We start from the raw sequence: 26230 nt of genomic DNA, 5'->3' as shown, positions 1-26230 counted from the left end.
CTCCAAAACGGGACCCCTCTGACCTAGTTCAATTTCCCATTAGTTTATTCCCCCCAACATTAGTTTGTTTTCCCATTAGAAGAACAAGGAGGAGGAGGAGGAGGAGGAGTTTGGATTTATATCCCCCCTTTCTCTCCTGTAGGAGACTCAAAGGGGCTGACAATCTCCCTACCCTTCCCCCCTCACAACAAACACCCTGTGAGGTAGGTGGGGCTGAGAGAGCTCCGAGAAGCTGTGACTAGCCCAAGGTCACCCAGCTGGCGTGTGTGGGAGTGCACAGGCTAATCTGAATTCCCCAGATAAGCCTCCACAGCTCAGGCGGCAGAGCGGGGAATCAAACCCGGTTCCTCCAGATTAGATACACGAGCTCTTAACCTCCTACCCCACTGCTGCTCTTAGTTTATTCCCTCAGCCGACCTCTCGCTGTCGTATCAAAAATGAAGAAAAAAAGAAAACGGATAGCATGTCCCTGTATTTGTCCTGAAAACATAAATTCCCCGGCACTTCTGAAAAGGAACCGGGATATTACATTCTGGATCATCTTCTAGAGCGGGGTTTGCAGGGATGGCCGCATGGCTGTGAGGGTCATGCTAGCCTGCCCACATGGCTACACAGCAAAGAAGGTAAGGTGGGGGGGGGACCTGCGCCCCCGTGCGAAGGCGCAACAGCAAGCCGCATTTTTCCCGCGGGCTCTGGTCGCTGCCTGCACGGAGGCATGCGAAAGGAAAACAGGAGAGCGGGTCACTTTATCCCCCCTGCAACCCGCTCTCCCTGTGCTGTGCGGAAGCGGCCTTAGCCCCGCCAACTTTCTGAAAATACTTGGCGCCAGGAAAGGCGTCAGTGATGCCACGGTGCCCCCCAGGCACCGTTTTGGAGACCCTCTCCCCCCCCCCCCCCCGGCTATAAAGAGCGAGGCCAGGTCAGGATACACTGGTCGTCGATGGAATTCAGAGTGAAGCGCGTGTTGGAGAAGCGAGCGAAGCCGTCTCGGTACAGCCAAGCTTTGAGCGGCAGGTACTGGGAGAAAAAGAAACTTGGGGTGAGGCAGACGTTCCTCCGCGCTCTTTGTTGCGTCTGCGCGGGGCGGGGGCTGCTCGTTCACTTACTGACATCACGAGGACGTACACCCGCAAGTCAAATTTCCGGCCTGCAAGCCAAAGAGAAACAGCTTCAGAGAACCCTGCAGCAACTCCTGCGTGGAGTGTAAGCTCCCTGGGGCAGGCGCCTGTCTTTTTGCCCCATGTAAAACACCGTGCTCGTTATGTTGTGGCAATCGTGACGAATGATAGAATGCCTGGAGATGGTGCAATGTTTCCCCCCTAGGATAGTGGGCCCACCCCCGCCTCCTGAGCTTTGGGTAGGAGAGAAAAATGACAGATGCTTCTTTTTCTCATACGCACATATTTGTTTGTTTGTTTGTTTGTTTGACTTATAAACCACCCTCCCCTGAAGGGCTCAAGGTGGTGAATAACAAAAGTAAACAATAACTGAATGATAAAAGCAACAACTATTAAAACCAATCAGATAAAACTGTACTCAAAAATATTATACAGTAGATGGCGCAAAACTCTTCCCCCACGCCCCCCACCCCTGTGCCCACAAGAGGCCTAGATGGAAATGGGGTATGCAATTGCAACCCGGCTGGCCAAACGCCTGGCGGAACAGGTCCATTTAACAGGCCCTGCGGAAACTCTGCAATCCGGCAGGGCCCTGGTCTTCCTAGGGGGAGGCTGTTCCATCAGGTGGGGGCCAGGGCTGTAAAAGCCCTGTCCCTCATAGAGGCCAGCCAGATGTCTCTCAGGCCAGGGACCTCCAATAGGTTCTCCTCTGAGGAGCAGAGGGACCTAGTGGGGCAATACGGGGAGACACGGTCCCTCAGATATGCAGGCCCAAGGCCACTCACAGCCTTAAAGGTTAAAACAGGCTGACCAGACGTCCCGCTTTTGGCGGGACAGTCCCGCCTTCAAACAATTTGTCCCGTGTCCCGCGGGTTATTTCAATTGTCCCGATTTTTGGGAGGCTGCCGCACTGCCTTCTGGGGTGCAAGGCAGTGCGGCAGCCTCCCGCACGCGCGGCCGCAGGAGCACGGCCTTCTGGGGCTTGCCGTTTCCCGCCGTCACAGGGTGGGAAACGGCAAGCCCCAGAAGGCAGTGCGCTCCTGCGGTTGCGCACGTGTGTGTGTGTGTGCGCGCGCGGACGCCTACCCCCGTCCCAGTTCACAAAGGTGACCATCTGGTCACCTTAGGTTAAAACCAATACTTGGAACATGATCCAGAATTCGACGGGCAGCCAGTGAAGATAGGTACAGGACCGGCGTAATCCGGTCCTGGCTGGATGCTCCAGTAAGGAGCCTGGCAGCCACATGCTGCACGAGTTTTAAGTTTCCGGATCACTGTCAAAGGTAGGCCAGCGTAAAGCATACACACGCAAACTTTCTCCAGCACAGCAACACCGCCTCTCTCGTTTGGACCGAGATTTGTGTGCGGGCTTTGATGCAGAGGCTGCAAGCAGGAAACTCACCCCCGATTAAGTACGGGTTCTCGATGTAGCGCTGAGCCACGTAATTCTCTACCGAAATCTCGTCTTTCTGGTCGTCTATGCGGACACCGTCCTGTGGAAGAAATCACGGGTTTGGCACGTTTGGCAAAGACCGCGGCCTGCACCCCGAGGTCCTCCAGAACTTAATTCGTGCTACGTGCTGTCGGATTTTGTATCTGCGGTCAGGCTGATCACAGTTTGAGGCTTTCCCCTCCAATCAGATGGTGCGAACTCCGGAAAGAGTTGAGCTTTTGCCTACACTCTGTAAACTGGCTCACTTGCTTAAGATGTTTGTGTGGTTTCTCTGACAGGCAGATTTCTGTTGCCATTTCTTAGTGTTCCACTATATTAGTAAGAGAAACAGAAGATCCCAGGCTTGGGGGCCGGGAGGGGGGGCCGCCTAGGCAACTAGAACAGAGCGGGCCACAAACATCGGAGCACACACGACTCAGAAACACTGCAACGCAAAAGAACTCTACAATTCTGCAATCTAAAAAGAGCGGTCGTACATAGTAATAGGTCACCCCCCACATCAACCCCCGGTCATTACCTCACGTGATCTGGAGGGAGATCCGTTGCAACCCCAGATATGTTGATCTGTGTCAGTGTCTCGGCGTGGCTCACCTGGCCGTCACATTTTGGGTGGGAAGGCATGACTCATGCACGTGCTCTGTTGGGACTATTTGAAGACTCTGCCCAACTAGTGGGATTTAAATTGAGGCAGGATCCTGAGCGGGAGGCCAGGGACAACTATGGAGACCTTCAGCAACTTCTCCGGGTCCCAGGTTCCCCCAGCAGCAGAGGCTGGAGCTCCAAAGAGGGCCGTGTTACGTGGAGAAGCCATGTTACGTGGCCAGAAAAGGTAACGAGGCAAGAATCTCCAACATGGTGCCCACGTTTTTTACGGCGTCCACGGGCCCCTTTTCTGACTCTCGCCAAATATTTTTAGAAAACAGGTAGGGCTTGGGGCCAGCAAGGCTAGTGACTGACTACCGGACATTTGATGGGCTGTGCAGATTTTTTAAAAAGTTGCCATCGCAGCACAAGGATCTACACCAGGGGTCTTCAAACGATGGCCCTCCAGATGTTCATGGACTACAATTCCCATCAGCCCCTGCCAGCATGGCCAAGTGGCAGGGCTGATGGGAATTGTAGTTCATAGTTTGAAGACCCCTGATCTACACTGAATGACTGAAGTTAAGCTGCGGAGATCGTTTTGTGGCTGGCCCCGCCTCCTGCAGCAGCCATTTTGCGGCTGAGCCCACCATGCTGAGCCAATGGGCGCGTTTGGAATTCTGACACAGCGTGGTGGGCGGAGCCACAAAATGGCTGCTGCAGGGATGACCCTCGCCCTGACCCCCGAGCAAGCTTGGCCGAGAAGAGGAGCAAGGAAGGGGGGGGCGCCTCTAGCACGTCGGGCCAAAGGGTTGCTCACCCAGCTAAGCTTTAAGGCAGCTGAGAGGTGAGAAGAAGGAGGCATCTCACCTTCCTCCCGTCAGTGAGAAGAAGGAGGCATCTCACCTTCCTCCAGTCAATCACATCCTTGAGCTTCCGGAAGAGAAAGATGCCTCTCCCCTGAGACCTGGCAACCTGCAGGAAGAGGGAGAACAAGGTTACTCAACCGCGATCGCTGGCACGGTCCTCACATTCTGCAGTAAACAAGCGGAAGGAAGGCCACGCCTGCTGTGCGCCCCCCAGCGAAGGATATTGGGGGCAGAGGTGGGATCCAGCAGGTTCTCACAGGTTCCCGAGAGTAGCTTACTCACTATTTGTGTGTGCCGAGAGGGGGTTTCACCGAGCGCGCAGCTTCGGGAGGGACGCACATGGAGCGGTGAGGGAGGTAGGGGACACCCGCCTAGCCAGCCAGATCAGCCGAATCAACCCTGGCGATCAATGGGGTGACAGATGTCGCAGCCAGATCGCCCTCACATCCACCGAGACGGGGTTACTAATGGGTGATTTTGCCACGTGATTTTTTTCTTAGTTACGCCCCTCCTGTCAGCAGTAGCGCGCAGAACTTGGAGCAGTCTAGCAAGAGGTGCGCCTGCGTGCGTGGCAGCCTGCGCCTGTGTGCATTCATTTCCCGCCCAAGGACCGACGCAGTGGCTGCGTCCTTGCCACAGCCCCGCCCAGGAATGCCCCGCCCTCAAAATGCCCAGCCACGCCCCCGTCGTGCCCCGCCCAGCCCCATTGGCGCTACGCCACAGTTTGAATCCCACCACCATGGGAACCTGTTCCTAAAATTTTTGGATCCCACCACTGATCGGGGGCTTTTCAGGGTGAAAGAGTCGGTGCGGCCTCACGGGTGGCGTTCCAGAGTTGAACTGCAGCCAGGGAGACCCAGTCCAACAGAATTTCCTGGGATGCCTGAGACCTTGTTCAGAGACCTTTGATTGTGTGTTCCCGCATTGCAGGCGGTTGGACTCGATGGCCCTTGGGGTCTCGTCCAACTCAATGATTCTATAACCTATTTTTGGGCAAAAATGGCCTAAACCCAGTGGTGGGATCCAAAAATTTTAGTAACAGGTTCCCATGGTGGTGGGATTCAAACTGTGGCGTAGCGCTAATGGGGCTGGGTGTGGCGTGGCCAGGCATTCCTGGGCGGGGCATTCCTGGGTGGGGCTGTGGCAAAGACGCAGCCGCTGCATCGGTCCTTGGGCGGGAAACGAATGCACGCAGGCGCAAGCTGCCACGCACGTCGGTGCGCCTCCTGCTAGACTGCTCCAAGTTCTGCGCGCTACTGCTGAGAGGAGGGGCGTAACTAAGGCAAAAATCACGTGGCAAAATCACCAATTAGTAACCCCCTCTCGGCACACACAAATAATGAGTAACCTACTCTCGGGAACCTGTGAGAACCTGCTGGATCCCACCTCTGCTCTCCAGATGCTCATGGACTACAAATCCCATCAGCCCCTGCCAGCATGGCCAATTGGAGGCCTCAGCGATGAAGATTTTTGCAAAACGGCCAAATGAGCAGCCTCGGGGTTGTTTTTTTTAGCCGTCCACACATTTCCCGTCCGCAGCTCAGCAGAACGCCCCGCTCTTCCCGACTTCTCCCGGCTGCAGTTCTAAAGCTGACAGTGCTGTTTTATTTAGCCACATAAAAACGAATGCTTGATGGCGGGCTGGGATATAAAAGTTTTACAGGCAGGGGTTTGGGAGGGCAGCATTACTCAGGAGTGGCGGTGCCAGCGGTGAGTTATGCCAGCCTTCCCCGAGGAGAGCTGGTAAAACCTTTACAAGGGTGTGAGTTACCAGACTGTCTGTCTCTTCTGCATTTCAGGTCAAAGTGCCTTTTGCTTTTTGCAAGGAGTTGGGGAAAGTTTCTAACTGGGACCGCCTTTTCAGACCGGTAAATTGAGGCTGTCGGAGTTGTTCTTTGAGTATGTGCAGGCTGAGCATAAAACAGATACTGTACCACTGTCATGTATTTTCTGAATTTAAAGAAGCATATTAAAAGACTGTATATGTTATTTAAAGAGCTGCGAAATAAAAGTATATCAGAGATTGCTTATAAGGGGCTTTCAGCTAGTAAACCTAGATGAATGCAAAGAGCTGTGACTGTAAAAGAAATATATAAGAGATGGCATACTGAGATTTTAGTATTTTGTTCTATTATATGTTGAGTTGTATTTTGAGTGTCATACACAGTTGTCACTGATACTTCAAATTATATATATGGAACAAATTATATAAAGAATTGATGCCTGCATAGTGGAGCAACTTCATATTATTTTGGCACATCATCTACCAAGCTTGAATTTGACAGTGGTCCAACGTTTGTTTTATGTTTAGATTCTTGCTATAGTTTGTTTAGGAAACAACCCGAGCACTCACCTATAAGGACGTCAATGCAACATGTTCTCTGTTCCTAGTATCTGGTATACAGGTACACTCAGTGGTAGGATCCAAAAATTTTAGTAACAGGTTCCCATGGCAGTGGGATTCAAACAGTGGCGCCAGTGGGGCTGGGCGGGGCACGACGGGGGCGGGGCATTAATAATTTCTCTGTTACTGTAAAAAACTCTTACTGTTAAAAAAAGTTCCTAATTTCCAGCTGGTATCTTTCTGTCCATAATTTAAACTCATCATAGCAAGTCCTATCGTCTACTGCCAACAGAAACAACTACTTCTCATCTAATTGACTGCCTGTCAAATACTTAATACTTTCAAAGACTTAATTTTGTTTCTAGAAATCAAAAGAAGGAGACTTTCCATAAACAAGGAACTTGTTTTTAAAACAGCCCAACAGGGAGAATGATCCCGTTTTCTACCTTCGCTAACCAGCCACATAGGAAACAACAGGACTTGATGATTTTTGGACTGAATGGGATTTCTAACGGAAAAGCAGACCCAATTAGTAACCCCTCTCGGCAGTAGCGCGCAGAACTTGAAGCAGTCTAGCAGGAGGTGCACCGGCGTGCGTGGCAGCCTGCGCCTGCGTGCATTCGTTTCCTGCCCAAGGACCGGCGCAGCGACTGTGTCCTTGCCACAGCCCCGCCCAGGAATGCCCCGCCCCCGGAATGCCCGCCCCACCCCCGGAATGCCCCACCCATCCCCATTGGTGCTACGCCACAGTTTGAATCCCACCACCGGGATTTTTGTAGATGGATGGGGCATGACGGGGGCGGGGCGGGCATTCCGGGGGCAGGGCATTCCTGGGCGGGGCTGTGGCAAGGACACAGCCGCTGCGCCGGTCCTTGGGCAGGAAATGAATGCACGCAGGCGCAGGCTGCCACGCACGCCGGTGCACCTCCTGCTAGACTGCTTCAAGTTCTGCGCGCTACTGCTGAGAGGAGGGGCGTCACTAAGGCAAAAATCACGTGGCAAAAATCACCAATTAGTAACCCCCTCTCAGCACGCACAAATAATTAGTAACCTACTCTCGGGAACCTGTGAGAACCTGCTGGATCCCACCTCTGCTCCTGTTTCTCGAGCGAAAGGCGTGGAACAGAACTTCCTCACAGCAGCAACCGGTGCCGCGTCAGCATTCCAAAGGAAACGCTGAAACAGCACATTAGAAAAAAATTGTTTAAATTTGGATAATTCCCAAAGAGCATCATGCTACATAAAAGAGAATCAGAGCAATCTAAAGAAACTGCCATTGTGTTCAGCCCAGTGAACACCGGAATATTCCAGGCGCTATAAAGTGCCAAAAATAGCAGCCGAAAAGCGGAAAAGTAATTTGGGGCGGGGAGGGGGCAGCAATGCAGAATGGCAGAGCCGTGAAGTTGCTTTTCGAGGCAAGAGCCGTTCGGAGGTGATTCGCTGTTGCCTGCCCCTGCGTAGCCCCTATGGGCTTCCCTGCCGGATCCCACCCAAATACTCACCAGGGTCAAACCTTCTTAGCTTCTGAGATCTGACAGTATCAGGCAAGCCTGAGTTATCCGTGTCGATGCAAAAGCTCTTCAGGAATGGCATGCCTCTGTATTGTCGAAGGCTTTCACAGCCAGAATCACTAGGGTGTTGTGGGTTTTCTGGGTTGTATGGCCGTGTTCCAGTAGCATTTTCCTGTAGTGATGCACTGCTGACCCAGCAGCACCGTGGTAGAACGTTGGGACGCCAACGGACCTACGGCCTTGCTGGTCGCACCGCACCCCCACTCCTCATCCCCCCATGAGTCACGGGTCATGAACTGCCTGGCTCAATCACCGGGCGCAGGGACAATGGTCTTGCCCCCAGGTGAGGATCAGGGTTCTCAGACGCTTTACGCCCTCAAGACGTATTGTGGTGAGAGATCATGCATCACATGATGATCTCCAGGTCTCCCGGTCTCCCGCTCATCTCCCTACCCACCTCCTTTACACGCCCACAATGAAACCCTAATAAAAGGTGCCAGAGACCAGCACAGGGCAGAGTTGTCAGGATCACTTAAACTCGCTGGCTTCCTGTTAAGCTGACGCCTCCGCCAGATGAAACCTCCTCCGCCTGCGCTATTCCTTAGCCAATTTACTCCTGCGGGTTGACTACAAGCTGGTGCTTTAAAACCCGAATCCTCAACCCTCCACCCTGCTCACCGTCGCCTGGGGAAGGGCCGCGATACCGAAGTCCGCTGGATCGGCGATCCAGGGACCACCGCTTCGCATTCGCGCCCTGTCCTCTGGATCGGGCGATCCAGAGACACGCCGGGCCCGGACACTCTCTCAGTCCGGACGGAACACCGGTGAGTATGGGAGCTTGCAAAAGCAGGGCTTATGACAAGCACGCTGGACGAACTGAAAGCGTTAGCTAAATGCGGCAGGGGTCTCCTCAGAAGAGAAGGGAGCTGCGCAAATTGGTTGAGGAGATTGAAGCTCAGTGTCCATGGTACCCAGAGGGGGACATTGAATCTTAAGGACTGGAAAACATCGGGCTTAATCTTCGCGACAGAGCCTCGCCACCGATGTCACTCGCTACTGACGTGGAGACAATGTTATGTCGCCATCAGCCTGCAGACCTATGGCTCCCTTGCTGTAGGTAGGTCAGCCTCCTTCTCGACATCTTTCACCTTCACCTTCAACTCGAATTTTCTTATCCACTAAATCTGACGCTTCGTCCTCCTTCTGCCCCGGGTTCTTCACCCATTTCAAACTCTCCGCTAAGCTCGCCGCCTCCCCCCTTGTTCGGCCTTCATTTTCCTCGGGTTACTGCACCCGCTAGCTTATCGCAATGGCGCTGGTTTTCAGTCCTCGCAGAAACGTATTAGCCACGATCTGGCAGAAGAAAGAAACCCTGACGGAAGATCATGCCGATATTCTTGCATTGTGCCCGGCCCATTTCACAGATACTCGAGGGGAGGGTGCATGCCATTCGGCGGTTGTCGAAAATCGCCTTTCTAAACTATAACATCCTCACTGAGCTCGCGAAAGCTTACGCGAGACGTGAGGGAATCACTAGCCTCACGCGGAGAGGCATGCTGGAGGCAATCGCGAGGAATCACCTAATGGTTCGACGACTGGAAGACCACCTTCCGTGATGCTCCTGAGCTCCCGCACAATTTGTGATCTGGGAAAGCGAAGTTCCGCCAGCAGTGCATCAGTAGGAGCCGCCCGCGGCGCCATACACAGTCCTTCAGCTTTACGGTTTCATGCTGCCAACCCTAACGTATCAGATTGTCCTTGCCTGAGGCCACCCTACGTCGCCTTCTGAGTGCTTCTATAAGGCATTTATCAAAGTCCTCAATGCCGCCAGCCAACCCAGAGTTTTCTCCACCATCCCCGCAAAACCCCAAGAGCCCTATGCCGAAGTTTGTGAACAGGCTCCAGTGGAGCGGCCCTCAAGTGAGGCAGGTTGACAACGGTGGGAGGCTCCAGGGCTTAACTCCTTAAGCGCTTGCCAAGGGAGAATCTCCGGCTGGAGTGCCTAAAGCTTAATACAGGCCTAGGAAGGAACCCCTGAAGCTGGTCGGACATGCTCAAAGCTTGCCAGGATATCGGGCTCTTCGGCCCATCAAGCCAGCCTTCTAGTCGCCGGGCTCTCCGCTGCCATGAGGCAGCCCCGAGACGCAGTGTTTCACTTTGCGTGCAAGCCAGGACATTTCCCGAGGAATTGTAGGCTGCCCGGCGGGGCTTGCAACCCTGACGGGAGGAGGTTCCTCCTCAGAGGGCTGGGCGACCCCAGGAAAGTCTAGGGCCGGGCGCCCCCAATGGCCGGTGGGGAGGCCCGCTCGGCATCTCCCTCAGCCCGGAACCAAGATCCGCGACCTCAAACCCTTCCGGAGCTCCCCATGAGATCTTCGCTGCTCCAGCTCAGTATAGTGATCCCATCCCCACGGAGACCATTAGGCTGGTCTTGCCAAAAGCTTCCCTACCGGCCAACAGGGGTTGTTCATCATCCCAGGGGTCATCGACCCCATGCACCAGGGAGCCATCCACATCCAAGTATATGGACAAACATCCCTCAAGAGAAACTGCCAAGTTCACCTGAATTCTGCCTCTATGCTCTCACTTGAGTTCCACCTGTCAGCTAATCTTAAATCTCGCTGTTCTCAAGCCCCTCTAATGCCTATACTTCCTGCTCTTTGCTAGCCCTTCTACCTAAAGTCACCATGCCTTCCGGGCCAGTGCTCCCAGAATGGCACGATTTCAAAAATCTCCGCAGAGTCCACAGTCACTGAATTGCAACAGAAAGAAATGCTGACGGGAGAGGACTGCCGTTTTGAACCCTCCTCAGAATGCCCCATAGCCAATCTACAGGACAATGAGGCATGGAAAAGGGAAGATGCTCACACAATGGCCTTAAGCCAAAAGTCCTTCTGCGGAAGAAGGAAGCCCCCCTTTGGCCCTCTTCAGCTGTAAGGTTCAAACCAGATCTCATAGCCTCTGCGCCTGTGCAAAGCTCCTAAGCTCAAAAGCTCCCAGTGGCAGCAAAACGTCAGTACCCTCGAGAGAGCAAGATCTCAAATCAGAGTTGTAATCCTCCTTGTTACTTTATATGTGCTCTGTATGCCTATGTATGTTCTGTATGTCTTGCCCTTCAAGAGACCCTCAAAGTTTTCCCTCATAGGGGATTTTTCCATTGCTTCTAAGCTATGCTCTTGTGCTTCAATTAAAAATTTTCTCCTTCTGATTATGTGCCAATGCCTTCTGAAAGGCTTCATTACAGCATCCGCTTTAAACGGGACACAGCTCGCATGTTCCCCAGGATACCGATGGGACCTGCTTCAAGCCACTTCCATCTTAGTTTAAACCTTCAAAACTTTTCAAACCTCCTTGAGAACCTTTTCCTCATTCATCTTGAGCCTACACTGCCACATTGGCGCATGCTAAGTTTACATATGAAGCCAAATCATTTTCATGTTTCACATTCTCTGCTGAGCGCCCTGGCTAGTCACAGTGCCAAGGGGTCTCTCAGCCACACCTATCTTACACAGCCTCCGCTGTGAAGGTAGGAAGCGAAAGCCTGCCAAACCGCCAAAACCTACGGGAGGGAAGGTAGAGCTGACTTCCAAACCCTTCCCCCCCGCCTTCCTTTCTGCACACCCTCCTCTTTTCTAATGGGCTGACGCACCCCACCTCTAGATCTAGGATCTGATAAAGGGTTTTTGCAAAACCCTCTCAATTTGCTCCTGTGATCAAACCTCGCCCAGGAACTGTTTTCTTTGCATCTTCTACATCTTTCCTATAGATGCTATTACGATATGACTATAATTGTGAATTGTTTAAGTTGTTTTTGCAAAACCCACACCTTAGACGGTGATTGTGGGATTGTTTTACAAACAAACATCCCACTCCGGATATGACTTCCCTTCTCCTAAGCCTTCGGGCAATCCTCTGCCTTGTATCTCTTAACGCCTTGAATGTTGCAAGTGATCGTTGGTCGGAATGGGCCAACTGCTTCTAACGCGAAGCTTGGCTAAAACAAAGGAAAGAAAGGGGAGTAGTTCCCCCTATTGACCTAATCAAGGTCTCATCCAGCAGACCATATCCAAAAGTACTCTTCTATTCTTCTATCAAATTCGCCTCGCCCCCCCCACTCAGGCTCGGGCTTCCATTGTCATCTATAAGAACTAATTAACTCAGCCAGCACGCGAAAACCCTGGGAAAAGCGCCGCTTGTTTTTTTCTCTTCTATACAGGAGTCCAGCTCGCCATGCCAGGCCAGCCTCATCCCGAGATGGAGCTGGGCCTCCCTGAGGATCCACTTCGCCAGCCTCTGTTGAGAGAGCCCGGATCACCCCCAGCCTGGGCCAAGATGGGAGGGACCTCTCTGGAACCAGTACACCCATTCTTCCACGGAGATCGCGAACCCAGGGCTGCCATTCGGCCAGCTATGGCTCAAAGGTTGACGCTGTGTGTCGCTGTTCTTCATCTACAGCCGCCCATTCTCCTCTCATGTCACTCTGGCTGAACTTGGAATTGCAGCCAGGAACATTCCTGATAGATTAACCCTTGGAACTCTCCGCTGTTTTCAGCCGCTTGAATAATTGCCGGAGGAACCGCTAGGCCCACGGGTTGCCTTCCTTCCTTACATCTAGCCTATGTACTGTTTAGCTATGTTTATTGTTTTCATTTATATGATGTCGCCTATCTACAAACATGCATGTCTTGTATATATTGTTGCCAACGCAATGTCTGATGCCTTGCCCCTTTATGCCCATTGGAGCCGACCTCCAAGGGAATTGTTGAGTACTATGACCCGCATTCTGATTATTGAAGTTACTGCATGCCTTAATTTTAGAAGTTATCGTATTTTACTGCTGCTGCCTTCCCGCCATTCAGCCTGCCGGGACTCTCTACTGCCGCTTCACCATTGTTTTGCATCAGGCTCCACCTTCGAGCCCAAGCACCGGGTGCCGCCTCCGCCTTCCTCGACCCCTCTGCCGGGACACGCAGCTGCTCTAGCCAAGGCGAGTATGTTTCCCTTGCGACTCCCTTGTGGGAGTCCCGGACTTGTTTCGCGCATGTAACACTAAGACTATCGGCCGCTCTGGCCTGTGCCTCCGGCGGCGTCTATCAATCCTCTACTCACTCATTTGGATGCCCTGGCCTCCGAAAGCAGCAGGAACTTCAAAAAGCCGTTTACCTTAGACAATCGTAAGCTTATTGATTACTTTGTTGTTATTACATCACCAAGGTTGTGAGAATGCGATACAATATGTGTTGTTTTAATCTTCTTGATAATTCCCAATTGATTCATATGGAAAGTAATGCGGAGAGCTGCAAGAAGTTGTATCTAATCTGAAGTATGATGTTTTGTTCATTGGTGGTCAGCCCTCTGGAGCTGGCTGCCGGGAGGATGGTTGAGCGTTGCGCTATTGCGCTACAGCTCTGCATTGGTTTAATTGTGTGCCTCGCTATCGGATCTTGTTTCGCTTCACGCGCGTCTAATATTGCCTGTAACGTGTGTAAGAAGCCCTCCTCGAATTTCCCTTTACCCCTGCAGCCAAGTTCTAATGTGTTACACAAGCAGCTTTGGTCAGCTTGACCAGATGGCGGAGGAGACAAGCCGTCCCTTTAAATCGCCTCTTTAGCATTTCTCGGGTCCCCTCTCTTTCTAAAATGTAAAAAGGAGGAGATGTAGTGATGCACTGCTGACTCCAGCAGCACCGTCGCGGTAGGAACGCTGGGGACGCCAACGGACCTAATACGGCCTTGCCAGTGGTCGCGACCGCGACTTCCCACTCCTCATCCCCCCCATGAGTCACGGGTCATGAACTGCCTGGCTCAATCACCGGGCGAGGGGACAATGGTCTTGCCCCCAGGTGTGAGTGATTATTAGGCTCAGGACGCTTACGCCGCTTCCTCCTCAAGACGAAATAGGCCAGGTGAGATCATGCATCACATGATGACTCCCAGGTCTCCCCGGGTCTCCCCGCCATCTCCCTTACCCACCTCCTTTACACTTCCCACAATGAAACCCTAATAAAAGCAGCGCCAGAGACCAGCACAGGGCAGAGCTGTCAGGACTCAATGAAATCTCATGCTTTCCTGTTGCTGACGCCTCCGCCAGATGAGAAACCTCCTCCGCTGCCTCACGGCCGCATATTCCTTAGGCCTGGTCGACTCCCAAGCGTGGGTTGGATCTCACATTTTCCCCTGATGTTTTCACCTTTGGGATTTCTGTATTTGTGGCTGGAAAATCAGATTCGATGATAATAGTAGAGATAGATGGACTGTGGAATGTCCAGGGTGGGAGAAAGAACTGTTTGCATTAGTAACCATTTGCATTTGCAACCAATGCAAATGGTTCTTTCTCCCACCCTGGACATTCCACAGGTGTCTATACTCCACTTGCTTTATTATCATCAGATCCTGTGAAGATGCCAGCCATAGATTGATTGATTGATTGATTGATTGATTGATTGATTTAACTAACTAACTAACTAATTAACTTACTTACTTACTTACTTACTTACTTACTTACTTACTTATAGGCCGCCTCTTCCCTAAAGGGCTCGAGGCGGCTCACAAAATGGCTGTTCTCCAAGACAGCAGATCAAAACAACATAAAACTTAAACCTATTAAACCCATTAAAAACTTAAGCAGCAGCTGCTCACAACAAATACGCAGGCAAAACGTCAGGGGAAAATGCTCCTGGAAGACGGCCATACAACCCGGAAAACCAGAGGTGGGATCCAGCCAGTTCTCACCACTTCTCTAGAAGTGGTTACTAATTTTTGCTGAGTGCCGAGAAGGGGTTACTAAAGCAACCTCCCTTCCCAACAGGGAATGGAGATGCGTGCGTGTGTGCAGCGGCACCACTGTTTGAATCACACCACCATCGGACCCTGTTATTAAAATTTTTGTATCCCACCACTGCAGAAAACCCACAACGTGCTGGTTTGCCTCTGCTTAGCAACCCTGGACTTCTTCTCCAAGTAGTCACCAGCAGAGGTGGGATCCAGCAGGTTCTCACAGGTTCCCGGGAGTAGGTTACTAATTATTTGTGTGTGCTGAGAGGGGGTTACTAATGGGTGATTTTGCCACGTGGTTTTTGCCTTAGTCACGCCCCTCCTCTCAGCAGCAGCGCGCAGCAGAACTCTCTGGAAGCAGTTCAGCTAGGAGGTGCACTGGCAAGTGCGGGCAGCCTTCCGCGCTTCGCGCATATCAAGCTTCGCTCGCCTAAGTGACCCGCGAGCGGCTGCGTCCTTGCCACAGCCCCGCCCAGGAATGCCCCGCCCCCGGAATGCCCACCCATGCCCCCGTCGTGCCCCGCCCAGCCCCATTGGCACTATGCCACAGTTTGAATCCCACCACCATGGGAACCTGTTACTAAAATTTTTGGATATCACCACTGGTCACCAGCCACTCTGAGTAGAGCAGGACATCAAATCAAATAAAGAAAGGGGAAAAACTGACCCTGCCGAGCTTCCCAGATCTCACAAGGTCAGGGGTCAGTCTGAGCCATCCGTGTCAGGGCAGAGAAGAGAAAGGGTGTTTTGCCATGACCGGAAGCAGCCCTGGACTTCCTTGGCGCTCTTCCCTCCAAGCTCTACGCGGGGCCGACTCTGCTCAGCAGCTTCCAAGGCCTAACAAGATCAGGCTAAATTCCGTTTGCTGCTCGCTTAACATGCCCTGCTTAATCCTGACACTATGGCCCTTTCCGTACGGGCCAATTACAGCGCCCAAGGGATGGCAAAAACGCAGTCCCTAGGGAGCTGTTCACATGCTCCACCCCAGCGGCGCGAAGCCACCATTTTCCCACCTCGCTCCCTGAGCGAGGTTTTTGGAAAACGGCGGCTTCCAGCCGCTGCCGTGCGAAGGTGCCATCCCTCCCCCCTTTCCCAATCGACTTACCTTCCCTGCGACCGTCTGGCGCGTCACCGAGGCCTGGGGACACGCCCCCCTGCCCTGCAACTCCGGAGCGGTCGCGCAGGTCAGGGGGGCGTGTTCCCTGGCCTCGGAGGTATGTCGGAGATTCCCTGGCCATAAGAAGGTATGTCGATCAGGCGACAGCACAGAGCAGCCGCCGTTTTCTGCCGTCAAAGCTACCGGGACTGTTCCCTCGTATGGCTAATCCATCCCCGCTGGGCTCCGGCGTCATGTACGTTGACCCAACCCCCAGCATGGCCGTGCGGAAGCAGCCTATGTTCCTTTATAAGGCTGAAGCTTGAAAGGTTGAAGAGCTATTATTAACTGGCTGTTGTGGGTTTTCCGGGCCATGTGTCTGTGGTCTGGTAGTTTTTGCTCCTAAAAACTTGCTATTAAATCACACGTAATCTTACTCTCTGACATTCTGTGACTAGCGCTATCTCCTGCGGCAGCCATAACGTGGTCGATTCTACCTCCTGTGACAACAGAACAGCCGCTGCGCCGGTCCTCGGGCGGGAAACTAATGCACGCAGGCGCAGGCTGCCACGCACGCCGGTGCACCTCCTGCTAGACTGCTTCAAGTTCTGCGCGCTGCTGCTGAGAGGAGGGGCGTGACTAAGGCAAAAACCACGTGGCAAAATCACCCATTAGTAACCCCCTCTCAGCACACACAAATAATTAGTAACCTACTCCCGGGAACCTGTGAGAACCTGCTGGATCCCACCTCTGGGTCCAGAGGAGGGCAACCAAAATGGTCAAAAGTCTGGAATCCATGCCCTACAAAGGGAGACTTAGGGAGCTGAGGATGTTTGGTTTGGAGACGTGAAGGTTAAGAGGTGACAGGATAGCCACGTGTAGATATTTGAAGGGATGTCCTGTTGGTGAGGGAGCAAGCTTGTTTTCTGCTGCTCCAGAGGCTAGGACCAGGAGTCATGGGTTCAAGGTGAAGGAAAAGAGATTCCACCTAAACATCAAGAAAAACTTCCTGACCGTCAGGGCTGTTCGACAGTGGGATTCACTGCCTCGGAGTCTCCTTCTAGGCTGGCCTGGGCATGATCTTTTACCTGGGAGTAAGCTTGGTTGCTGGCAAGGATCGTGATTCACCCATTTGAAGCGTTGCATAGTTTCTTCACTAAGTTTACTCCTGAGTAACGCGTGCCTTGGAACCAACGAATTTTTTCTAAACTAAAACCTCAGTATTCAGGTTAAATTGCCATGTTGGCACTTTGTGATAAATAAGTGGGTTTTGGGTTGCAATTTGGGCACTCGGTCTCGAAAAGGTTCGCCATCACTGGAATATGTGTTCCTGCATTGCAGGAGGTTGGACTTGCTGGCCCTTGGGGTCTTTTCCAACTCTATGATTCTATGCCCGCCAAACATCTGAGTGATGGTGAGCAGCAGCGGGAATCCCAGGGGGATTGCCCACCATTAGCGAGACTCTGGGAACTATGGGGCAGCCATTTTCTAGGTGTGCCCACTGCCCTTTGTCAGAATTCCAATGGCGCCTGCGAGTTCACAAAAGGCCGGGGTGTAGGGGTGCGTTAGCGAACCCAGTAGAGCTTCAGAAAGTGCACAGGAATGCCTGTGCCATCTGTCCCCTCCTGGGCTCACACGTACGCACGTCACGAGATCTCCCAGACACTCGGTTCACGAGATACCTGAATGTGGATTCGACCCCGACAGGAACGTTTCTCCCTGCACGTACGCAGCCCTCCGCTGAGTCACGAGTTGCGCAACTTTCTCCCGCTCTCCCGCCTTCCCCAAACCCTTAATAAAGGTGCCAGGGACCCCAGCTCGGCAGATTAGCCAGACTAGCCAGATTAGCCAGATTGGCCAGATCAGCTAGACTTGCCGCTGGCTTCCCTCCACCGGTTTCTTGATATCGCTGCGTCTCGTCTCTTCATTGCGTCGCCGTAACGACTTCACTGGGGACCCCAGTCCTAAAGAGTATCAGATTTATCAGGGCAGAAGCTTTCGGGAGCCACAAGTCCAAGCAAGTGTGACGCTCTCACGCGTTGGCCCACCAGTCTGGGTGGCTGAAGCAAAAGCACATCCTTCCGGCATGCCACAGGGCTCTTGCCAGCCAAGCGCTGCTTGGTGGCCTCATGACAGCCATCTTGCCGGAATCCGCCTCTGAAATCCCGGAATCCCGTTCTCCTCCCCCCCACCGCCCCCGGCCCCCACTCAGGTGATAAAGGAAGCTTTTCCGAGCCTCGCAGGACATGAGATATTGAGCTGTTAAAACGTCTCTGGCTCAGCCTTGTATATTACCTTTCCGGTTTTAAAGCCTCCATATATTTTTTTCTCTCTCCCAGCAGAACGTTTTGTAAGGAAAAGAAAGGAATAATTTTATTGGAGGCTTTTTATTCGGGAGATCCCCCCCCCCCTCGTTCAAGCAACGGCTGCTTGAAAGATACATAGTTCTCAGCCCTGCAAGAGCCGACGGGGCTCAGGTTTTATATACATTTATTCATTGAAGAAGAAGAAGAAGAAGAAGAAGAGGAAGAAGAGGAAGAAGAGGAAGAAGAGGAGGAAGAGGAAGAGGAAGAGAAGGAGGAAGAGGAGGAGAAGGAGGAGGAGTTTGGATTTCTATCCCCCCTTTCTCTCCTGCAGGAGACTCAAAGGGGCTGACAATCTCCTTGCCCTTCCCCCCTCACAACAAACACCCTGTGAGGTAGGTGGGGCTGAGATAGCTCCGAGAAGCTGTGACTAGCCCAAGGTCACCCAGCTGGCGTGTGTGGGAGTCCCCAGGCTAATCTGAATTCCCCAGATAAGCCTCCACAGCTCAGGCGGCAGAGCGGGGAATCAAACCCGGTTTTTATGACCCCTTTCAACACGATTAGGGTCCCCAAGTGGGGACAGGCTGGGGAGAGGTTTGCCTGGCCCAACCCCCTCCCCTTCCAAAAGATGGTCTGTGTGTTCTGTGGCGGACATACAGGGCACATTGCTTTATTTCTGTTGGTGGCCGTAGAATCATAGAATTGGAAGAGACCACAAAGGCCATCAAGTCCAACCCCCTGCTATGCAGGAACCCACAATCAAGGCACTCCTGACATATGATCATAGAGTTGAAAGATTCCTGTCCTTGGGCGGGAAACGCCTGCACGCAGGCGCAGGCGCCGGTCCTTGGGCGGGAAACGCATGCACGCAGGCGCAGGCTGCCACGCACGCCGGTGCACCTCCTGCTAGATGGCTTCAAGTTCTGCGCGCTACTGCTGAGAGGAGGGGCGTAACTAAGGCAAAAATCACGTGGCAAAATCACCCATTAGTAACCCCCTCTCGGCACACACCAATCATTAGTAACCTACTCTCGGGAACGTGTGAGAACCTGCTGGATCCCACCTCTGAAGCCAGCTCAAGCAAAACTGCCTTTCTCAAGCAAGATACTTGCTGCCTTTCAATAAACTCTACTGATCTAGAACCCAGAGTCTGTTTATTGGCTTAAGGTCCGAGACCTAACAGACCTGGCAACCCTGCCTCCCTGTGCCTACTTCCTCCTTACCTGTTTGGACCACTTTTTATATCAATCCTCCTTTCACAGACCTTCCTGCTGCCCTTGGGTTGCTCGTCTGCCTGCCCAGCCCCTCTCCAGGATCAAAGCAGCTCAGCCAATGGCAACCGCGGGCTCTCTGGATTGCTCGACCCTTCTGTGACAGGCAGGCAGCTGAGCCCATCATTGCTAGACCCTTCGCTACTACTGCCAATCCCACAAAAAACCCCTCAGTGCACTCTGGGACCCCTTCCGCACACGCAGAATAATGCGTTTTCAAACCACTTTCACAACTGTTTGCAAGTGGATTTTGCTATTCCGCACAGCTTCAAAGAGCATTGAAAGCAGAATGAAAGTGCATTATTCTGCATGTGCGGAAGGAGCCTAGAATCCCCCAAGAAGAATTGGATTTATATCCCCCCTTTCTCTCCAGTAAGGAGACTCAAAGGGGCTGACAATCTCCTTTCCCATCCCCCGTCCCCCACCCTCCACAACAAACACCCTGTGAGGTGGGTGGGGCTGAGAGAGCTCTGAAAAACTGTGACTAGCCCAAGGTCACCCAGCTGGCATGTGTGGGAGTGCACAAGCCAATCTAGTCCACCAGATCAGCCTCCACAGCTCACGTGACAGAGCAGGGAATCAAACCCGGTTCTCCAGATGAGAGTGCACCTGCTCTTCACCCCGCTAAGCTCCACGCTAAGCTCCACACAGCAACAACAGTATCTTGTAATTTACTGTGGGCATAAAAGGAGGGATTTCAGTGGGCAAAATTCGCAACCTGCAATTTATAGCTCTGCGCAGTCTGTGGTCCAATCGTGCCTGCGGCAGGAAAACACCCAAGGTGTTGCGCCTTTCATTTATTGCAAAACCCTTTTAAGATCTGCGATGCCAAGGACATGTTTAAGATTAGTCTCTAATTCACGAGTGCCGGTGGCCTCAAAGCCTTGGGGAAGGGGCGGGCTATCCTTTCAGATATATTAAAACACCACGCCCCCGGCGACCTGCGTCCTTTCACCTGTCGACACGGCGCTGGCCGCTGCAACTCAAACACATGTGTGCGTGTGTTTGTATATATTAGCCGAGTTTAGCGCTTCCTGGTTTTCCCCACATGCTAATTGAGGACGTGGGCCCAAATCGGCTTAATGCACGGTTTCTTGCTGGCAATTAACGCAAATTATCACTTGTGGGCTTAGATAATCGCTGGCTGTTATCCTCCTGGCAGTAAATTCACAAACCGGTTTGAATAATTGCCTCCCTTTCCCCTGCTCGGAAACCCCCACCCTCTCGTTGCTCCATCTGTGGAAGGGGAAGACGAGGCGACGGGTGCCGGCTTTCATCTGGGGCCAGTCAATGACCTGTTCGGCCGTGCCCCTCCCTCACGGGTGCTGGAGGCAATTACGCAGGGCAGGGATGGAATCAAGGTGTCCGCCTATCACCTGGAGATAGCGCGGAGCTCCGTTGGCTCTGCCCACCGTCTTGCCGGTCGCAAAAAGAAATCGAGGGTTTCCTGCTATCCCGGGATGAGCCGGCAGAATCACAGATAACCCACAGGAAAAACTTGTTTCTCTTAGAAAGGGGTGAAAGGAGCCGCCAGCAGCTGCCAGGCACTGCTCTTGTTTTGATCAAAGGCTGGTCATTTATGCAGGCGCTGCTTACCCTGTGGTTATTTGCTTCGCAGTGGGGTTTTCCCACTGTTTTTTTTGTTTGCACAGGGGTTCTCCTGTGAAGTGCCCTAGCTAGTGGATCCGCCGTTTTGCCCTCTGTCACTTCCTTGTTGTTTCTTTGTGCTCATTTGACTGGCCTTGGATAAGGTGACCAGATTGTCACCTTTGTAAACCGGGACCCGTGCAGGCGGGCGGGCGGCTGTGCGTGCACGCGGGCAGCCACAGGAGCGCACTGCCTTCTGGGGCGCTCCCGTTTCCCACCCTGTGACAGGGCAGGAAAAGGGGAGCGCCCCAGAAGGCAGTGCAACAGCCTTCCAAAAATCGGGAAGGTTAAAAAAACCTGCGGGACGCGGGATAATTTGGTCTAAGGCGGGACTGTCCTGCCAAAAGCGGGACGTCTGGTCACCTTAGCCTTGGAAGAATGCAAAACTGAGACAGCTTTTCTCTCCTGTAAGGAGACTCAAGGTGGCTGACAAGCTCCTTTCCCTTCCTCTCTCCACAACAGACACCTTGTGAGGCAGGTGGAGCTGAGAGAGTTCAGAGAAAACTGTGACTAATCCGAGGTCACTCAGCAGGAATGTAGGAGTGTGGAAACACATCTGGTTCACCAGATAAGCCTCTGCCACTCAGGTGGAGGAGTAGGGAATCAAACCCGGTTCTCCAGATTAGAGCGCACCTGCTCTGAACTACTACACCACGCTGGCTCTCTTCGAGCTGGCTACCTGAAACTGACTTCTGTTGGGATCAAACTCAGGTCGAGAGCAGAGCTTGGACTGCAGAATTGCAGCTTGCCGCTCTGCGCCACGGGGGGTCCCCTTACCGGTTTCATAATCCAGGTGATGCCGGGGTTCTTGCGAAACTCTTCCACAAAGAGGTGGTATTCCGAGGGCATCTCGAACGTCTTGGGGAAAAAATCGCACTTCATGGCCTCCAACTTCCCAGAGTCGCGCTCCAGCTGCTTCCGAAACCGTTTCAGATTCTTCACTATGTAGTTCTTCCGGGTCAGCTGCACACGTGAAGAGAAAATCTAGGCTGACTTCGAAAAATGGTGATAGTCAGAGGTGGGATCCAGCAGGTTCTCACAGGTTCCCGAGAGTAGGTTACTCATTATTTATGTGTGCCGAGAGGGGGTTACTAATTGGTGATTTTGCCACGTGATTTTTGCCCCTCCTCTCCGCAGTAGCGCGCAGAACTGGAAGCAGTCTAGCAGGAGGTGCACCGGCGTGCGTGGCAGCCTGCACCTGCGTGCATTCGTTTCCCGCCCAAGGACTGGCACAGCGGCTGCGTCCTTGCCACAGCCCCGCCCATGAATGCCCCGCCCCCGGAATGCCCAGCCACGCCCCCCGTCGTGCCCCGCCCAGCTCCATTGGCACTATTCCACAGTTTGAATCCCACCACCATGGGAACCTGTTACTAAATTTTTTGGATCCCACCACTGAATATACACAATTTCTTTGTAATAGTTAAAAGAAAAGAAACAGAAAAAAAAAACCGGGCGTCTCCTCTGGTATGAAAGGAGGGCCAGAAAAGGTTATGTGTATTTCCAGATCGTGGGGGGTGCCGCACTCCTAACCCCAGCAATGTGGAAAGAATAGTTGTAATATCAAACAATGTAGACAATTAGTAGATTCTGGATTTTTTAATCAGAAGCCTTTATTGACAGAACATAAGAACAAGCCAGCTGCATCAGACCAGGGTCCATCTAGTCCAGCTCTCTGCTACTCGCAGTGGCCCACCAGGTGCCTTTGGGAGCTCACCTGCAGGATGTGAAAGCAATGGCCTTCTGCTGCTGCTGCTTCCGAGCACCTGGTCTGCTAAGGCCTTTGCAACCTCAGATCAAGGAGGATCAAGATGGGTAGCCAGAGATCGACTTCTCCTCCATAAATCTGTCCAAGCCCCTTTTAAAGCTATCCAGGTGAGTGGCCATCACCACCTCCTGTGGCAGTATATTCCAAACACCAATCACACGTTGCGTGAAGAAGTGTTTCCTTTTATTAGTCCTCATTCTCCTCCCCAGCATTTTCCATGGATTCAATGGATGCATACCCAGCCCAATGCCCCGACGATTTCATACAGAATAGTGTTTTGCAAGCTGTCGAAACACACAAACGCATGAAGTGCCCTTATCTTGAATCAGACCTTTGGTCCGTCGAGGCCAGTATTGCCTACTCCGACTGGCAGCTGCTGTTCAGGGTCTCAGGCAGAGGCCCTTCCTGCCACCTACCGGCCAGTCCTTCGTAACTGGAGATGCCAGAGATTGACAAGGGGACCTTCTGCTCGCCAAGCACATGCTCAACCAGGAAGCCTGTCAGGCTCAACTCCCACCTTGCCTGGCATCGGCTGGCTAGAGACAAGGTCACTCCTGGGCCTGCTGTTATCTGCCTTATGTGAATGGACCTTTCTGTCTTAATTGCTGCCCTTTGCAACATAGGGAAGCAGGCCGACCCCCGCCCCACCCGGTCTGAGCAGTGGTGGGATCCAAAAATGTTAGTAACAGGTTCCCACGGGGGTGGGATTCAAACTGTGGCATAGCGCCAATGGGGCGTGGCCGGGCATTCCTGGGGCGGGGCATTCCTGGGCGGGGCTGTGGCAAGGACGCAGCTGCTGCGCCGGTCCTTGGGCGGGAAACGAATGCACGCAGGCGCAGGCTGCCACACACGCCGTATGTCCTTGAGATACTTGGGAAACGCAACAAAGTTTTTCTCACCTTGTTATTCTGTTGTTCTATCAAACTGTGGGGGGAGATCATGCGAGAAAATGTTTGGAATAAATTTGTCTGCAGAAACCCTGATCCTTAGATCTGGCTTTCTGCAGTAATGGTTACTGACACAACATAATAGAGGCTACTGAATTCTTCTACAGTCTGGATTATTGATTGTTGTACCAGAACCTTACAGACCCCTCCCCAGTGGTGGGATCCAAAAATTTTAGTAACAGGTTCCCATGATGGTGGGATTCAAACTGTGGCGTAGCACCAATGGGGCTGGACGTGGCACGACAGGGGCGTGGCCGGGCACTCCGGGGCGGGGCTGTGGCAAGGACGCAGCCACTGCGCCAGTCCTTGGGCAGGAAACGAATACACGCAGGCGCAGGCTGCCACGCACGCCGGTGCCCCTCCTGCTAGACTGCTTCAAGTTCTGCGCGCTACTGCTGCGAGGAGGGGCGTAACTAAGGCAAAAATCACGTGGCAAAATCACCCATTAGTCACCCCCTCTCGGCACACACCAATAATGAGTAACCTGCTATCGGGAACCTGTGAGAACCTGTGAGAACCTGTGAGAACCTGCTATCGGGAACCTGTGAGAACCCATCTCTGCCCCTCCCCATATTTTGGATGATGTCATCCAAAATACTTGCCCAGCAGGAAGCTTCAACCCTCGCCCTCCAGACCGGCCCGAGATGAGCCGCAGCCGAGCCGCCACCGCCCCTCCATCCCTCCATCGCTCACCTCATAGTGGTTGCGGAAGTGACTGATCCGGACGTGCTCGTCCATGTAGGTGTGGTCAAAGTTCTCCTGCAGCCAGCGGATGTCGCACCAGTAGAAGTCCCAGTCGCCTTCCCTGGGAAGAAAGGGCAGGCAACCGCCAGGTCAGTGTTATCCAGAGGCGTAGCTGGGCCAGAGTGCACCCGGTGCACACTCTGTGTTTTCCACCACCACCCGTCCCTGCGGTGCCCTGCCCCCCGCCCTCCCACCCCACACACTTACCTTAGTTCAGCCTGGAAAAGCGGCCCGTTCCCTTCAGGCTGAAAACAGTCTGGTAGGAACTACACTTCCCATGAGACCTTGGGGCTCACAAGTGTAGTTCCCACCAGGCCGTTTTCGGCCTGAAGGGAACAGGCCGCTTCTCCAGCCTGCACTGTTTCAATAAGGTAAGTGTGGGGGCGGGGGGTGCTGCGGGGGGCGGGGAGTGGGGTGCCGCCGAGGGGGGAGGGGGGCAATTTTCCGCCCTTCCAGGCATGTGCCCGGCGCAACACACACTCCCCGGCCCCCTGGTAGCTCCGCCTCTGGTGTTATCACACGACATTCAAACACTTTCCCTGCTTCTCCTCACTGCTTTTGTGGATTTGATAACTAATTTTCAGAGTTTGTCTTAAAAGATGCAGACAGACCCTTTTAATAAGGTCTCAGACAAAAGATAACTTGAGGCTATGCCTTCCCGACTGTCCCACCAATCAAAGAAGCTCATTTGGTGGGTACGCAAAACAGGGCCTTCTAGGTGGCAGCCCCAAGGTTATGGAACAATCTCCCCAGGGAAGTGTGCCTGACTTCCTCACTTCTGACCTCCAGAAGGTGATGATAGTTTTGTTTAGGGCTGCATTTCATTAAAGCCATCTTAAACTGTGATTTTAAACGTTTAAATGTTTGTTGGATGTATCGGATGTACTCTACGAAATCAGAGCAAAGCTCCATGTGGAACCAACCGATGCCTGTGTAACCCCCATGCTCAGAACGGGTTGACCCAGAAAGGGGTGGAGATTCAAAGCAGCAGAAGGCTGCAGAGCTCTTGTAGTTTGGAGGAGACAAGGCTACCAGACTCGGACCTTGATTTGTATAAGCCCTTAACACCTTGTTAAGGTAACTGCAATGTTGTTGGGAGCTACTGGGAAGGTAGTTGTTTATTTTTGCTATGTTGTAAATGTTGGAGTTTATTGTTTCAGGGTTTTTTTAATGTTTGTCATGGGTGAGAGTTCTCCTGGAAACCTTCCTCATGTCGAATCCTGTTCGCCAAGCCCTTGGAGTCTTCAGGAGCCAACCCACTTGCAAAGGAGAATTGGACTTGGCAGTATCAGTAGACTGTAAATAGAAGGACTTGAAAATGCAACCTGAACAGGACCTTGAAGGGTGATGTTAAATGTTGATGTTTGATGTTAAGAAAGTAAACCATTTTGTTTTAAAAATTTGTTGTTGCCAACTCATTCCAAGTTCTGCCCCACAGAACCCACAGGTAGAGGTGACACCTGCAGTGCCAGCAAAGGGCCCTGGGTTTTGAACAGCTAAAGAGAACATTCCGGCAGTTCCAGCTTTACACACCCCGTGCTCTGGGGTTTCGTTCTCAAAGTGCAAATACAGAAAAGAGCGTCTCTGGGCATGTGCAGAATGTACTTTCCTTGGCGCTAAAGCACCCATTTATCAGAAATTGGGGAGGAAAGGCATCCAGTCTGGCAGGTGAGGTTTCCGGCTCGACTGGATTCCTGGGAGCTGAGAGCTAAATGAGGACTCTCTTCAGATTGGTGGAGTGTACAGGGAAGAGCGATAGAGAGAGAAAGAGAACAATAGAATGGAAGGGTTGCGATGAAAGGAATGG

At 52.7% G+C, this 26230-nt stretch overlaps 1 protein-coding gene across 1 annotated transcript in view; it reads right to left on the bottom strand.

Moving 5' to 3' along the window:
• The window catches only part of TTLL9 (tubulin tyrosine ligase like 9), a 47965-nt gene that overhangs the window by 9096 nt on the left and 12639 nt on the right, over positions 1–26230 (bottom strand). The window contains exons 4-9 of the mRNA XM_048497951.1: positions 24373–24484; positions 21745–21930; positions 4060–4128; positions 2521–2611; positions 1107–1147; positions 930–1017 (exon numbers count right to left, since the gene is read on the bottom strand). Coding sequence (XP_048353908.1) covers positions 930–1017; positions 1107–1147; positions 2521–2611; positions 4060–4128; positions 21745–21930; positions 24373–24484 — 587 coding nt within the window. The remainder of the gene's footprint in view (positions 1–929; positions 1018–1106; positions 1148–2520; positions 2612–4059; positions 4129–21744; positions 21931–24372; positions 24485–26230) is intronic.

This window comes from Sphaerodactylus townsendi, linkage group LG05 (assembly GCF_021028975.2).
Source record: "Sphaerodactylus townsendi isolate TG3544 linkage group LG05, MPM_Stown_v2.3, whole genome shotgun sequence".
In the NCBI taxonomy this organism is placed as follows: Eukaryota; Metazoa; Chordata; class Lepidosauria; order Squamata; family Sphaerodactylidae; genus Sphaerodactylus; species Sphaerodactylus townsendi.
Note: the sequence above shows the minus strand (reverse complement) of the source record. Positions and strands in the feature narration are given on the sequence as shown.